Source organism: Petromyzon marinus, chromosome 36 (genome assembly GCF_048934315.1).
Source record: "Petromyzon marinus isolate PM22_M1 ecotype Great Lakes invasive population chromosome 36, UKy_Petmar_22M1.pri1.0, whole genome shotgun sequence".
Classification (NCBI taxonomy): domain Eukaryota; kingdom Metazoa; phylum Chordata; class Hyperoartia; order Petromyzontiformes; family Petromyzontidae; genus Petromyzon; species Petromyzon marinus.
In genome coordinates this window covers 211,757-228,833 of record NC_133702.1, presented here as the reverse complement: position 1 = coordinate 228,833, position 17,077 = coordinate 211,757, and the positions used below count along the sequence as shown (strand labels likewise).

The 17,077-nt window shown below is 49.5% G+C and overlaps 1 protein-coding gene across 2 annotated transcripts; it reads left to right on the top strand.

The window, feature by feature from the left end:
- Positions 1-5: 5 nt before the first annotated feature.
- ACY1 (aminoacylase 1) lies at positions 6-15,985 on the top strand. 2 transcript variants are annotated; one of them, XM_032966823.2, is made up of 16 exons: positions 22-149; positions 2,453-2,473; positions 3,888-4,081; positions 4,844-4,908; positions 5,397-5,501; positions 6,291-6,385; positions 7,751-7,827; positions 7,992-8,081; positions 8,696-8,752; positions 8,956-9,029; positions 9,662-9,711; positions 10,622-10,766; positions 11,423-11,491; positions 11,662-11,741; positions 14,436-14,496; positions 15,074-15,985. In XM_032966823.2, exons 3-16 carry the CDS (start codon positions 3,925-3,927, stop codon positions 15,236-15,238), a joined length of 1,290 nt encoding a protein of 429 aa, XP_032822714.1. In that variant the 5' UTR covers positions 22-149; positions 2,453-2,473; positions 3,888-3,924; the 3' UTR covers positions 15,239-15,985. The 2 variants fall into 2 exon arrangements, with proteins under 2 accessions (XP_032822713.1, XP_032822714.1); XM_032966822.2 differs by lacking the exon at positions 2,453-2,473 and having other exon boundaries at positions 6-149.
- Positions 15,986-17,077: the final 1,092 nt, after the last annotated feature.

Below are 17,077 nucleotides of genomic sequence, written 5' to 3'. Positions count from 1 at the left end.
CGATTCGGCCTTGAGAAGTAAGGGACCGCGTCGAACGCAACCTTGTCTGACTCACGTCGCCGAAACGTCTCTTGTCCCCGTCTCTCGCTGCTTGGGCAACCCAAGTAATAGCGCCTCCAGTTGGCGGCGCTTCCCAGAGAGATTATCTGGTAAGATCACAGCCACACACAGACGTGCACCTCCGTTAAGCGCGGTTGGCTACGTACGGTACGAAACATACATTCGTGGTAGGCAGAAAGGGTCCGCGGTGAAGTGACTTCGCGGTAATGTCTGCAAGTTGAACTTAAATTTGGATTTAAAGCTTTCGTGACTGCAGTAATTCATATTCTTAGCTTTTTCGGTAAAGTCACGTTGAAGAAAAAACAATAAAATAATAAAATGTACATAAAACAATAAAAAATTATCACGACGTTTCGACCATAACACAAACGGTCATCATGAGGTGTGAAAAACCAACGGCAAGAAACATTTGAAAGAAGTGGCGGTCCGCATTTATTTATTTATAAACGGCGTTTTATTTATTTTTAAACGTTAGCACCACGGATAGCGATTTGACAGTTTGTTTAGAAGGACGAGTCCATCTATGTTCTGAAAAGAGGAGGGGGGAGACGAAAAATTAATGTATGCTGTCTGAAAGCCACCGTAAGCGTGAACAATCAATTAAGACCCGAAATGGTTTATCAAATCTTTCCAATGATTGCTAAGCCAGAATCCATCTTCTCGGTTGAAATTGTTTCTGTGTTTGTATATGTGGATAGCCTCGTGAACGAATCTCTCATGGTAGCCAGATGGCTTACAAAGAACCTCTGTCTTGGAGAAGTCAATGTCATGTGAGTCTACTGAATTATCACAATGATCTGCCACGGATGCTTATCTGAAACCGGATTCCCACCACCATCCATCACAGAAGAATTATCTCATCAAGACTCTGCACCATAGAGCCCAATGCATATCCGACCAGACACACATAGGCAGTGAACTCAAGCACGTACACCAAGCTCTTAAGGCTAATGGTTACTCCGACTATACAATCCGCAAAGCTATCACTCAAACCATGAAGAAGGACCCTCTTGAGGAGCCTTTCAAAACCATAACTTTACCCTACATTGCGGGGATCACAAAAAAGATCTCCAAAATCTTGAATAAACACAAGATCCAGGTCCGTTTCAACACATTACATAAAATCCGTGATCTGGATCCGTCTGTAAAAGATGTGATTCCAGACATACAGTACCCTGGTGTCTACAAACTAAGTTGCCTCTGTGGTAGTAGTTACATTGGAGAAACCAAACGCCATGTCTCAGACTGCATTCGTGAACACAAAGCAGACCTTAAACACCTCGGCCGTGGCAGATCATTGTTATAATTTAGTAGGCTCACATGACATTGACTTCTCCAAGACAGAGGTTCTTTGCAAGTCATCTCGCTACCATGAGAGATTCGTTCATGAGGCTATCCACATATACAAACACAGAGACAATTTCAACCGAGAAGATGGATTCTGGCTTAGCAACCATTGGAAGGATTTGATAAACCATTTCGGGTCTTAATTGATTGTTCACGCTTACAGTGGCTTTCAGACAGCATACATTAATTTTTTTCGTCTCCCCCCTCCTCTTTTCAGAACATAGATGGACTCGTCCTTCTAAACAAACTGTCAAATCGCTATCCGTGGTGCTAACGTTTAAAAATAAATAAATCACCGCTTATAAATAAATAAATGCGAACCGCCACTTCTTTCAAATGTTTCTTGCCGTTGGTTTTTCACACCTGATGATGACCGTTTGTGTTATGGTCGAAACGTCGTGAGAATTTTTTATTGTTTTATGTATAATTTATTGTTTTATTGTTTCCCTTCAACATGACTTTACCGAAAGAGCTAAGAATACAAGTTGAACTTCTTTCGCACCATGCGTAGCCAACCGTGCTAATCGGAGGTGCGGGAGAAGAAGAACTAAACATTGAGAAATTAGTTTTACATCTAGATGATGATGATTTAAAAGTACAGATATCCAGTTGCTTCAGAATATTGGAAGGAAGAGCGTTCCAGACGGCCGCAGAAACGCATCTGAAAGCGCGAGCGATGAGGTAAACCGCCGTCTTTGTTCGATGGTGGAGGTTGCGTGATGGCTGATGGTCCTTGACGACATCAGCCAGGGAAGTCCAACAGCGGTTGTCTGACGCTCGCACCGGCACCCTGCCGTGGGAATGTGCCCATGGACCGGGACCATCACAGCGCGCGAGAAAGGAGAAACCCCCCCACCCCCCCGTGTTGACCCCCGCCCCGCCCCACATCCCCCGCCCCGCCCCACATCCCCCGCCCCGCCCCACATCCCCCGCCCCGCCCCACATCCCCCGCCCCGCCCCACATCCCCCGCCCCGCCCCACATCCCCCGCGTCCCCGCCCGCCGAGTCGAGGTGCCGAGCTCAGAGTTCACGTCCTGACTGCCAGACTCGAAGCGAGCGAGACAAGGTAGGAGCCGTGAGCACTCACCCCTAGCACTCACCCCTAGCACTCACCCACAAACCAGGTCACTCACCCCTAGCACTCACCCCTAGCACTCACCCCTAGCACTCACCCCTAGCACTCACCCACAAACCAGGTCACTCACCCCTAGCACTCACCCCTAGCACTCACCCCTAGCACTTACCCCTAGCACTCACCCCTAGCACTCACCCACAAACCAGGTCACTCACCCCTAGCACTCACCACTAGCACTCACCCCTAGCACTCACCCACAAACCAGGTCACTCACCCCTAGCACTCACCCCTAGCACTCACCCCTAGCACTCACCCACAAACCAGGTCACTCACCCCTATCACTCACCCCTAGCACTCACCCCTAGCACTCACCCCTAGCACTCACCCCTAGCACTCACCCACAAACCAGGTCACTCACCCCTAGCACTCACCCACAAGCCAGATCACTCACCCCTAGCACTCACCCCTAGCACTCACCCACAAACCAGATCACTCACCCCTAGCACTCATCCACAAACCAGATCACTCACCCCTAGCACTCATCCACAAGCCAGATCACTCACCCCTAGCACTCACTCACAAACCAGATCACTCACCCCTAGCACTCACCCACAAGCCAGATCACTCACCCCTAGCACTCACCCACAAACCAAATCACTCACCCCTAGCACTCACCCACAAACCAGATCACTCACCCCTAGCACTTACCCACAAACCAGATCACTCACCCCTAGCACTCACCCACAAACCAGATCACTCACCCCTAGCACTCATCCCAAGCACTCTCCTCGAGCACTCACCCAGAAACCAAAACATTCACCCCTAGAACTCACCCAGAATCCAGAACACTCACTCCGAGCATTCACCTCTAGTCCTTCCACATGCCCTGGTGAATGTATTTGACTGCAACCACGTCGTGCTGTTTGTTGCTGGCCGCTTGACGTTCTGGGCTTAACGGTCTGTGCTCAGTGGCAACTGTGATTCGTATGAACACGCGCACAAGGGCCTCCAGCGGGGCCAGTGAGCGCCCCGATGCGGCCACAAGCGACGTTCACGGCTCGCAGTTAGCACGAATCGTGTGCTGGATGGGGTAGTGAGCCGTGAAGGCGACTTTCTCCTTCACGGTATGCACTGCTGACTGCACAGAGGAGACTGCCATCTCCTTTAGTGACTTGTGTTAATCACTGACTAACGACACACACACTCCCTCAGCCCAGATAACATCATGAGGCGATGTAGGGATGACCCTGCTGGGGCTGCCGTGCCTGAAATATTGAAAGTAGCCACCCCCTGTGAGTGGCTGGTTGAGTTTCCGTCTGTTGAGGAAGTACGAAAGGCGATCCGGAGTCTGAGACCAGGATAAGCGTTGGGTTTCCGTTCCTCTTCTGCGGTTTGCGCGAGCCAGGTCGGCCCCTCCGGTGCGGTACCCCACACCCGGCACCATGTCGCTACAGAGCAGCGGGCGGCAGCAGAGAGAGGCACGCGGCGCCAACGCAAGGGCGGAGGGGCAGCAGCAGCAGCAGGAGGAGGAACGCCGGGAGGTGACCCTCTTCCGCGAGTACCTGCGCATCCGCACCGTGCACCCCGAACCCGACTACGGTGATTTTGCGGCGTGTGGCGATCCGGCGGTGTGCACGTCCCGTCCCCACGTGTCCGCCGACTCCTTGTCCGTCCCGTCGCCTCTCCCTCGGCCTGTGTGAATGCGTCGCGTGCAGCTCGGCTCGGAGGGCTGGGTGGCTCACAAAGTTCCGTTCTGAACGTGGTCAAAAAGAAAAGCCAAAGTGATTTCTGGCTCAAATGAGCGTTGAGGAATTGGTGCTCATCTCCTGTTTTCAGCCCCAAGTCAGTGGTGGAAATTACACATTCCCATGGCGGAGGCAAGTCTCTGCGTAGGATAACGAGTGTTGACTTGCCAACAAACCGGTACTGAAGTTAGACCACTTTAGTTGATGTTGTTGAACTAGGTGAGAACTCAAGAGCCTGGATGAGTCTCATTTCAGAATGTGTTTTTATCAGAATCAGAATATTTATACAAAAGCAAAACAAATAAAATTAAATTACAGCAATGGAGCCAAATAGAAATGGGAGCAAAAAGATGACCGTGTTACAGAATAAATCTAAACCGTGCACAACCACACATCAATACGGAATCAAATGCATTTGCTGGAAAGAAAGTTGGCCTGGACATATCACGTTTAAAAACCGTTCGCAGTAAAATGAAGTTACAGAAACATCAGCGTGGGTTGAGGTGATTGCTGCACCCGTGTGTACACAGAGGTGCAGTCAGATACGGTGCTGCTCACTGGTGCAGCTGGTGCTGCCCGTGCTGACCCATGCTTCTGTGATCCTGCCCGTTCCCAGACTCTGCTATTGCATTTTTGGAGCGCGTGGCCATCGATCTTGACCTTCCATTGAAGAAGTATGAGGTTGGTACCAAACGTTGCTTGGTGAATGGGTGTGCGAGCTTCCGTTACTGCTGTGTAATCCCAATTGAGTAATATGCATGGGTGATGTAGCGATGTAGAGACTGATACTGCTGATGAAGCGTGGGTCGTGGTGGTGGGGAGCGGTAGTGTAGCGGTTAGTGCGCTGCACTATGAACTCGGTAGCCCGAGTTCGCTTCCCGGTCATGGCCAAGACCAGTGACAATTGACTGAATCGGTCCTGGGCCTCCCCTAGTTCGACTCGGCCTCAAATAAGTACCCAGTGCAGTGTGCAAACATCGTTACTAGGGAGACAAAGGCGGCCGAGCGTGGTGCTGGTTACTCACCCCCTCGTACCCCGTACCGGGCTTCATAGGTGCTCACCAGAGCACTTTCCCTGACAGTCTGTTAAGGCTATATGGGGGATTTTTGTCTTTGGGTGGCGGCCGGGGTGACGCGGGCCTGTGTGTCGTCTCTGTCTCTGCTCTCAGCTGGAGCCCTCTCTCATTGCCGTGGTGATCACGTGGGAGGGCAGCAACCCCGCTCTGCGCTCCGTGCTGCTGAACTCCCACACGGACGTGGTCCCTGCCTTCCAGGTCGCGCGGCTGTTTTGTGGTGCTCAGCGCAGATCACCCGGGAAAGCCTCACCGAGTCCCTTTTGCAGGAGGGTCCTGCCGAATCTTCGCCGTTGGGGGCAATGTTGCTGCTGCTGTGTGTGATCCCATCAGTAGGGGGCACAGTTTGTGCATCTGCCAGTCATCTCACTCAACCCATGTACGTGTGTTGAACTTCTTTCGCACCGTACGTAGCCAACAGTGCTAATCGGAGGTGCGGCACCTCGGTCTGTCCCATGACCTCTCAGCGACCCTTCGACACTTCACGTGACCTCAAAGTGCACCTGGCCTGACACAGGCGCCATGGTGACGTCACCGCCACTTAGTGGCAAATTACTACTGTTGTTGATCCTAATTCAGTAGTTTCCAGGTACATTTTCGAGCAATGGGATGTTGTTTGGCCAACACCAGTTACATTGTATGAGTTTTTTATATATGGGATGAAACCGGAGAACCCATAGGAAACCCATGCAAAACAAAGGGAGAACATTCAAACTTCACCCAGAGGCACTGAAGTTGGCACTGCCCTCTCACCCTAGCATTCCAAGATGCAGGTCACTCCTTCCTCGTTGCTATATCAAAGTAAGCAAGCGGACACGAGGCCTTCACGGGATCTGTAACATCTTAAAGCAGAGGGCACACGGAATTTTTCGGTGAATACTACTGCAGCATTAACCAGGGCAGCCTGCCGGTTTCAAACCGCGAACCTCCACAACAAGCTGCACTTCCATGATGAGATTCTCGTTCCCCGTCTCCACCGCATGGTTCCAGGAGCATTGGCAGTACGACCCGTTCGAGGCGGTGAAGGACGCCGAGGGGAACATCTATGGCCGCGGAGCACAGGACATGAAGAGCGTGGGCATCCAGTGAGTTCCCACTGCCCGAGCCGCCATGCGCTAATCCATGACGTGCGCTTGCGTTGAATCACAGCTGCTGAAATTATGCACTCCCAGGAAGCTGTGTGACCAATGTGTCGATATGTGACAGAGGTAAATTTCCTGCTTAGTGGTTTTGTTCTGAGGCTTGGATATCAGCTGGGCTGGTAAGGTTGGGGAGCTTCCATAGCCCACGGCCTCTTGTTCAGCATGGCCTATGAAAAGCGATTCTAAGTTAATCTATTTGGTTGCTTTGTCTGAGAGTTGAATTGCCAACCCACCCACTATTCCACCCATCCACGGTTCTACCCACCATCCCACTATTATACACACCCACCCACTATTCCACCCACTATCCCACCCACCCAATATTCCACATACTCAATATCCTACCCACCCACTATTCCACCTATCCACCATTCCACCCACCCACTATTCCACCTATCTACCCATGATCGCAGCTATATGTGTGCACCTCCCCTTCACCTCGCTGGGCCGCAGCCTGGATCGGTGAAGGAGCCTCTCGGTATGACGGCTCGTGGTTCCTGCCCCATGGCTCCGTGTCTCTCTCTACCGGATAAGCACGTAGTGAGCAGATCCCCCAGCTGTGATTGGAGGTTCGTCATTATTCTTGCGCTGTAGTCGGAGTGGACATTTAACAAGCAAGGACATCACTGCACGTGACGCGTAGCGGGTGTGACGTGTGCCGAGTGTGACGTGCGTCCCCCGTCCGTTACCCACGCTTGCAGCAATCGACGCGGTCCACGCTGATGTTTCTGTGACTTGATTTTACCGTGAACGGTTTTTAAACATCATTTGGCCAAAGCAACTTTCGTGATAGGAAATACATTTTTTATTAAAATTGATTTATGTTTAAACTAGATTCGAAGCTTTCGTGACTGCAGGAATTACTCTTTCGTTCTTTCGGTAAAGTCACGTAGAAAATAAAGTAAAAATGGAATATGACGTTTCTATTGCAACACAAGCAACCATCATCAGGTAAGAATGAATGATAAAACACAGACACGGATACAACACAGCAGACACACATGCAGAGAGAGACACACACAAAGACACACCGAGCGAGACACACACCAAGACAAACAGAACGACAACGAATCTGTGCCGAGGCCTGTGTGATTTATGTCAGTGCGGTTGTTTTTTAGCAGATTTGTTTTCTTGTTTTGCCATTATTTATATTTGTCTCTGCGCATTAGTATGCTTATGTCGTTTTGGTGACCCCGCTCACTCTTGCAAATGATTCATCCTGGTCTCTTGAGTTCTCACCGGGTCACACAACATCAACTTGGAACTCGTACAACCGAACAACACGTGTGCCTCATGTGTTACCTGCAGATACGTCGAAGCAATCCGGAGACTGCGCGACGAGGGGAAGCGCTTTCCACGCACGCTGCACCTGCTGTTTGTCCCCGGTTGAGTCCCTCGCCACACGATCACCGCTCAGCCCCGCGCTTGCTTCATCGTGCATGCAACCAGATTCAGGCAACCGCTTGGGCCACGGCTCATAGCGCACGCCGTGCGATGAGCCGTGATCGATGGGAGCTGTGATTGATGTATGCCTTGTGGCCGTGTGCAGATGAGGAGGTCGGAGGATTTCGTGGGATGAGTCTTTTCGTTAAGAGCCCAGAGTTCAAAGCCTTGAACGTGGGATTTGTTCTGGACGAAGGTAGGGTTGAGATCTATTTTGCTACTTGTGATGTTTCATCCGCTTTAGTAAAATGAATTTGTGTAGTTTGTATGGGGCAGCGATGCAACTCAATGTTATCGCATTCGCCATTTGTTGCAGAGGTTTGTGGCTCGAATTCGACACGCCACTCTGCTTAACTCTGCGGGTACATTAACCTTTAAATACCCCATGCTGTCTGCTTCGCATTGGACATTAAAGATCCCGTGACACCATTCGAAACGAGGAGCCAATCGCATGCCGGCATCACGGTCCAAATTTGAAAACTTACATCGCAAATTATTCACTTGGTATTACAGCAGCAACATCGCCCCCTTCTGTGAACCACTGCACACTGCGTCTTTGAAATACAGCGGCGCCTTCCTGCGATCAGATTGATGGCGCTCAGAGCAAATGTGCTGCTTAGTTCCATGGGAGGACATGGTTTTATGGGTAGTAAGTCTTAACACCACGTGCCTACCCCATATATTTTAAAGTTCATATTGCAAAAACTTTTATGTCACAAATCACCTTTCCACATCTGTCCCTCCACGTGTGCATGTGTTGTGCTGTCTGCGTGCGTGCATGTGGACGTGCATTTGTCGTGCGGTGTGCAGGCCTAGCCAATCCCACAGATGCGTACACAGTGTTCTACGGGGAGCGCAGCTGCTGGTGTGAGTAGCGTCACCGCACTCCACACTCCTCACTCCCCGCCCACCACACGCCGGGCACCGTGCGGAGGGCGAGGCAGCGCCGGAGGAGATGACATCAAAGTGACGGCGCTCGCTGACTGTGTGCGTGCCGTGTACGTGCTGTGTGTATGCGTGCAGTGTGCGTGCGCGGTGTATGACCGCCGTGTGTGCGTGTGGCGGCGCAGGGGTCACCGTGAAGTGCACTGGCCACCCGGGCCATGGCTCACGCTTCATCACCAACACCGCCGCCGAGAAACTGGTAACGAATTTTCTTACTCCATTGCCTTGGTTTTGTGAGTCAGCCGCTTGAATTCTATTTGTGTGCTGCACGTGTAGGTACGATGTTACTGTCTAGCGGCACATAAAATCATTACTTTACTCGTCATATCCCGAGTTTGGGGGTCAGGTGGTGACACCACAACCAGAAGTACCTGGGTTTGACTCCTGACATAGGTGCCTCTCTGTGTGGAGTTTGTGTGTTCTCTCTCCCCCTGTTCTCTGTGAGTGTCCTCCCATAGCTACAAAACACCCACACAGTGTAACTATTACTGGGCAAAACATCCCAATGCAGAATATGTTACTTTGGAATGATCACACAGCAGCAACAGCAACAACATCGCTCACCACTGCAAAAAACTTGACAGGACCCTCCTGAAAAATAATATTTTGGGAGGCATTCCTGAGTAAAAAATCCGAGTATAAATAATAGTTACAGAGCATTATGGGTTACAGGGAATCGAGCAGACCTTCCTTGTCTGGATTCCCATAAAAGTTCACAGGGGGTGTCAACTCGTCCCCTCTCGGCTTTGGGGCGAGCGTTGCCCAACGGCATTTGTACCCTGTGCTACCTATCTTGGTGCGTGATCTGTGCATCGATGTTTTTCGTTCCAGCAAAAGATTATAAACGCCTTCCTGGGCTTCAGAGAAAAGGAGAAGGCAAGGTGATTGTGGCGTCGCGATCGTGCGTGGTACCCACTCGTCACGGCACGGCCACCGCCCTCCACCGACGTGCAGCGCGATCGCTGGCTTCGTCGTGAGCGTCAACAAGTTAGAGTGGTCTTCTCCGCATGTCCAAAGGGCGGCTGCGCGCACGTGCCTAGTGTGACCGATATAAGCCAAACGTTTCCACTCGGGAAACATTTTCTGCAACCGCTGTCATTGCTCAAGCCGAGCTGTTAATGCCTCTGATGTTTGCATTGCCTCTGTGCTGTTCGCCCATTGGTGTGTTCTCTGGTCTTATACTAGTGGTGAGATAGGTCTGTAAAGGAGGCTGTCTCTGGTGTAGACCAATCAGTTTCAAAGACAATGCATACTTTATCAAATAATGTTTGCATGTTTTACCACAAGAATGTGTAGTTAATGCAAACCTGATGCCTTGCAATAGGTGTCTATTTGGTGTTTGAATATATTAACACCTCAATTATTTCCAGAGAGTAAAGCGTATTCTTATTTCATAATTTGATATCGGCAAAAAGGGTCCCATAGATAGTGTATTCCCTGCACGTCACTCGATTGGAGACACTCACGCAAGCATCGCCCCCTACTGCGACAAACTTGGCAGGACCCTCTGGACCCTCCTGAAATAGTCTTGAGACTCAGTGAGGCTTTCCTGGGCAAATGAGTGGAGTCATCGTCACACACAATAATCTTCCTCCATCCCATCAGCCACATGCCCTTTGGTCATTCCAACATTTCAGCAGCATCAGTTCAACACAAGCAAAACTCTGGACCAGTTTCAACTTTCAGTGTCTCCTCAGCAGTCGGGCTCGTTTGAACCAATGCTTGTGAACTGCCACCTGCAGCAGGCGAGGCCCCTCTGTTCGACACCTTGAGTCCTGGTTGTTCCCACAGGCTGGACTGCAGTGCGTGCATGACGCTAGGTGATGTCACCACCGTGAACCTAACCATGGTGCATGGCGGAGTGCAGTACAACGTGGTGCCCGCGGAGCTGGCCGCCAGCTTCGATATCCGTGTGCCTCCCGCTGTCGACCTGCAGGTCACGCGCCCCCTCACCCAGAGATCGTCGCCTCCTCAACCACAGCACTTGTGCCAGTGTCAGTGTGTGTCGGTGTGCGTGTCAGAGTATGTCACCGTGTGTGGCAGTGCGGAAATGAGTGTGTGTCCGTTTGGATGTTGCTGAGCATCGGTAATGTGCCGGTGTGGAAGTCTGTGTGCCCGTTTGGATGACAGTGTATGCCTGTGTGAGCATCAGTGTGTGTGTGTGTGTGCAGCTAACATCGGTGAACATCTAAAATGGTCCTGGTCTTCTCCTAGGGCGACTCAGCCTTAAATAAATACCATGTGCAGTAAATGGCATTGGGGAGACAAAGGCGGCCGGGCGTGGTGACGGGCCCATCGCCCCATTCGGGCCTTCAAAGGTGCTGCTTGCTAACAGCACTTGCCTGAGCAGCCTGTGTGGGCGACACGGGGGACCCTTGTCTTTGTGTGGTCAGACTCCGTGGCTGCACCGAAGTTCAACTCAATCATAGTTTCCCAGTAGACAACAGTGGCCAGAGAGCGGTGATGGCAGCGCTGCTGCTGCTGCTCCCGCTGCGGTGAGGCTGTCTTGGGTAAACCATAACAATAATGAATAGCAATAATGCTGCTGTGGAGAGGTGCTGGTGCAAATGGATGTGCCCGCGGTGCCCGCAGGCGTTCGAGCAGCAGCTGGAGAGCTGGTGCCGCGAGGCCGGGGACGGCGTCACCTACGAGTTTGCCCAGGTGAGCGCTGCCGTGCCACTCGGACCGCTCATGCTGGAGAGGCTCGTGGGGCTGTCAGGCTGGTGAAGCTGGGGAGGCTGGTGGAATTTGTGAAACTGGGCTGGGCAGGCTGGAGCGGTTGTGTGTCATGTGGTGTGTCGTGACACCGTGTGGTTGTGCTCTGCTCACAGAAGGGAATGGACCAGAGCGTGACGTCTACGAGCGAGTCGGATCCCTGGTGGGGCGCCTTCTCTGCTGTCTGCCGCGACATGTGAGACGTGCGCCGACACACGCCACCGACACGCGTGTAGTTGCGATCGTCGCTCCGCCACCGTCCGCCCTCCGCCATTGCATTCATAACACGGCGCTGCTCGCGCTTGCGACACACGCAACTCTGGTGGGGCACCAGTTGTCTGTGTGACAGCGCCCACCGCAATTGGTGACAGTGGGGAGTGGTGGCGCAGCGGTTAATGCTACGCTGTGCTACAAATCCGGCGACCCGAGTTTGATTCCCGTTCACGGCCAACACCAGTGACGATAATCTAAACCAGTCCTGGGCCTTCCGTAGGTTTCCTCAGCCTCAAATGAGTACCTGGTGCGGTGTGTAAACAAGACCACTGGGCGTGGCGCTGGCGACCCACCCCCTTGTATGCTGTGCTGCCCTTAATAGGTACTCGCTAACTGCACTTGCCCAAAGAGTCTGTTAAGGCTATAGGGGGGATATTTGTCTTTACTGTTAATGGTGACAATAGCAGCAGTTGTACTTCTCGATGTTGAGTGTGGAAGAACTCTGAATGGTTTTTCATCGGTGCTTCATAGATATCCAGTCAAGGCTGGGAAAGCCTATGGTGCTTGATGACGATAATAATACTGGTCTACAGCCAAAATGCTTCTGAAATAAATGTAGTCTAACTTTACTATTTCTGGGTCACTGAGAATGAAAATATTGCTTGATTGGCTCTAGTTTTAAAGATATGCTACTGGGTCAGTATATACGAAACTTGACTTGGGATGACGGAGGATAAGTGAGTTATGAAGGGAAGGGATCTCAATTTCACACAGCTCTCTAATGCTAATTTCTCTGCTCCAGCAGACCCACCTCTCTCTCTATTTAAGGCCACGACACAGAGGCATCGGGTCTCTGTGTGTCTATGTTGTGTCTCTCTCTGTATCTTTGTGTTGTCTCTCTCTGCTTGTGTCTGTCTGTGTCTCCGTGTCTGTGTTTTGTCTCTCAAATTTAGTTCTACCTGATGAGGACTGCTTGTGTTGCAATCGAAACGTCGTATTCTATTATTTAATTTATTTTCTTTCTACGTTACTTTACCGAAAGAAACAAAGAGGAATTCCTGCATTCACGAAAGCTTCAAATCAAGTTTGATTTTAAGGTTGTTAACCTCTTGCTTGGTCTGCAGACTGGATACACAGAGCACTGCTGTTCTCTCTACAAATGGGATAGTCGTGCGAGAGATTCCCATTACATCAAGATAGATTGGCCACTCCGATAGTCATTGGAGCCTTGGAGGAAACGTGTTCAGCATCCAGCACTTGTTGAATCAAGGAAGATTTTGTTATCACATTTACACATCAAGCTGGGTCTGATGAAGAACTTTGTCAAAGTCATTGACAAAACACAAGCAGCTTTCAAGTACCTCCGTGGAAAATTTCCAAGGTGAAGTGAAGCTAAGATAAAGGAAGGTGTCTTTGTTGGTCCTCAGACTCGTGAACTTCTTCGAGAAGATGCATTTGACAGTGCAATGCCTGGCAAGGAAAAGACGGCATGGGAAGTCTTCTAGTTAGTGACAACACATTTTCTCGGACACAACAAGGCAGACGACTACAGGGAGTTGGTGGAAAACCTCAAGGTATACAAAAGCCTTGGTTGCAACATGCCACTAAAGATACCTTCTTTGCACTCTCATCTCGATTTTTTCCCACCGAACTGCGGAGCAGCGAGCGACGAGCATGGCGAGCGATTTCACCCAGGACATTGCAACAATGGAGAAAAGCTATCAGGACAAATGTAGCCCCTCAATGCTTGCAGACTATCGCGGGACAGTGACAAGAGATGCTCCATTTAATGAGTACAAGAGACAAGCCAAGAATCGCTGAGTAGACACTGAATAAGGACTAAACTATGTACTTATATATACATAATCGTTTTTGGCCTTTTGTTTCATAATATATTTTACTTATACAACCTTTTTGCTGAATTTTAAAGTGTAACATGAACAGGACAGGTGACATGTTATCATGTAAACCAACCATAAACACATGACCTAGGTTTACAACTTATGAGTAAAACTATATCTACACAATATACATAGACGTAAAATGGAAAAACTTAAATATCTTGAGAACAGTAGCCAACCAGTTGTTTTGTCATTTGAATTCAGCACATCAAAATCCATAATAAACATCACATTGCATCTCTGAAGCAGACGTCTAAAAAAATTGTAGACCTTTGTAATCGATTACGTTGGGTACTGGTGCCTTCATTCTCACAACGCAGGGCAATCATCACGAAGGAAAGCACCGCTGTTTCACAGTCTGCAATAGTTCCCACACTCGGGCGATGTTGCTGCGACTGCAGGTGTGATCCAAATAGAGTAATTTGCGGTGTGATTTTTCAAATTGAGTAAATGTGGACCGTGACACCAACACACAATGGCTACTCTTTTCGAATGTCACGGGATCTTTCACATCTGCTGTAGAGCAGACAGCGCAGGTTTTACAGTTAATCCCCCTGCAGTGATAACCAGAGTGGCCTACTGGACTTGAGCCACATAGTTACTTTAAGATGTTTTCTTGTTCATGTTTTTTGTTTTTTTGTTTGTTGTGGTTGCACCCGATTGAAGAGCCGAATGGCTCACAGGGCTATACCAAAATAAATAAACTGAAAACGAGCGGAGGGTGATGGTGCTAATCTGTGTGGGCCACGTGGGTCTCTCATGCTGCCTCTTCACAGGAACCTGGACGTGAAGACAGAAATCTTCCCTGCCGCAACCGACAGCCGCTATCTGCGCGAGGTAGCACGACGCATGATACGCCAGAGCCTGCTGAGGCTCCTCCACCGCGTTCACACACGCCGCATAACCTTCAATACGCACGCAACACACCTCCCCGACGTACTCTCCCTCCACATAAAAACTAAAGTATTTTATACATCCCATCACCCCATCTCTGTAGGCCATATCGCACCCGTTTAGACACCTCTATCTGGCCAAACAGAAACTGCTTAGGCATGCGGTAGCTGGGCATGCAGGTTTCGTGATCCAGCCAACGCAGCCTCGCCTACCGGAGGAGCCCACCGGTGGGACTTTGGCCAGATCTTTCAAGGATTTCTGAGCTCCTCACACAATTCCCACAATTAAGTGATTTGTGGGTTATTTTTCAGCATTGGGATGTTGTTTGGCCAATACCAGTTCCACTGTGTGGGCTTTTACCCTATAGGAGAACAATGGAGAACCCGGAGGAAACCCATGCAGAATAGGGGGAAAGAAAACACAAACTGCACACAGAAAGACTCCCAAGTCAAGAATTTAATCCAGTAACTTCTCTCTGTGAAGCGCGAGTGATACACAGTGCCGTGTGGTCTGTGCGTAGATTGGACTCCCGGCAATCGGCTTCTCTCCGATGAACCGCACACCCATCCTGCTCCACGACCACAACGAGTTTGTGAGCGAAGCCGTGTTCCTGCGTGGCATCGACGTGTACGCGGGCATCCTGCCAGCCCTGGCCAGCGTGCCCGCAGTGCCCGCCGAGCAATGATTGCCCGCCGGCTCGTCTACGCCACGCTTCCTATATCAAACCTCGACGTGAAAGGCTGGAAACCCGTTGATACATTTCCTATATCAAACACTGCCTGAAACATTGAAACCTGTTCATACACTTCCTGTGTAAAACAATCTACCTGAAAACTCAGTTCCACGACTCAAACTGAAGGAATCTGAAACAACCTGCTAATAACATTTGTCCAGGACTGTCTGTAACTGAAGGAATCTGAAACAACCTAATAACATTTGTCCAGGACTGTCTGTAACTGAAGGAATCTGAAACAACCTAATAACATTTGTCCAGGACTGTCTGTAACTGAAGGAATCTGAAACAACCTAATAACATTTGTCCAGGACTGTCTGTAACTGAAGGAATCTGAAACAACCTAATAACATTTGTCCAGGACTGTCTGTAACTGAAAGGAAATCTGAAACAACTTAATAACATTTGTCCAGGACTGTCAGTAACTGAAGGAATCTGAAACAACCTGCTAATAACGTTTCTTGACTCGCTCTGCCTGAAAATTTAAATATAAATATGATCACACACGAGCCAGTAATGCACCTTTAAAATGTAATGTATATCCTCGAAATTTGGAAAACACCATAACCAGTTAACCAATTTACATAAAGCATCAAATGTCAACACTGTAAAATTACTATCTGCCTTGAACTCGTAGATAACATTTGCAAACTTATTAAATGGCTATGGCCCAAAGCATGGCTCGTGTTTGCACACCTGCTCCTGTGTCCGTGTTTCTCTATGTCTCCAAAATGTTTCAAAACATTATTCCCCCTAAGTATGGCTAACATCTCTACAGTCCTGTCCATCACTTATCAGCTCCTCGGGGCCCAGCAGACTCCCCAGCCCGGATCGACCTCCTTCCATCTCTGATAGAGATGGCGCCTCACGCGCTTTTTTCAACGGTTTTACTGAACTTGATTCCTGTGTCGTGGTTAAATCTTGTAATCAAAAGTTAGTCTACTTCCTGTTGTCCAATCAATTAAACATCTTGCACACGTACTCAGATGACAATGCATGCCTGTATCAAAATCGGCATCAATTAATGAGCTACTTAAAGCAATTTACATTTTGTAGCAGCAGCGGTGCTGCGGTGCTGCTGCTATATGTCTGTGATCCCGATTGAGTAATTTGCGGTGCCAGTTTTTTAGGCAAAATTAGACTGTGACGCGGTCACACACTAGCCTAATCGTTTCGAATGATGGCACCTGACTTTTAACATCTATTGGCGAAGCAGACGGCACACGTGTTATACACTTGAGGTATTAACCGGGGTGGCCAGTCGGTGTCGAATCGCGAACCTCTGCAACACGCAGTAAAAGCGCGAATGCTGGATCGCGTCTCCACCCCAGTCTGTGTTTAAATAGCAACTCAGCAGATTCGTCAGTCACGCTGCGGCCTTAACCGGGGAGCATGCCTAATGGGCAACGTTTTGGGTAAATGCCCTACGTCATAGCACAGAAGGGCCAGACGCGTCCTCCGGATATCAAACATTTTAAGCCCGCAGTGTTGGCATGTTAATTTTCATAGTTCTTGTGTGCCACTGTCAGTGCAGTATCAAAAACTGATGGCCGTTAAATTAAGTTATTGCTTTGAGACTAATGACATTTGAACGCATTGCACTTAAAAATGAATATCCACGTAAAAATCATAAAACTTGACACTTTTCTGATTTTTGATTTAAAGCTTCTTTCGGCAAAGTCACGTAGAAGGTAAACATTATTTTATTATTTTATTGTTCCCCTTCTACGTGACTATACTTTTCTGATTGTGGAGGGACGATGGCGGTGGAGATGAAGGGATGGAGTCGAG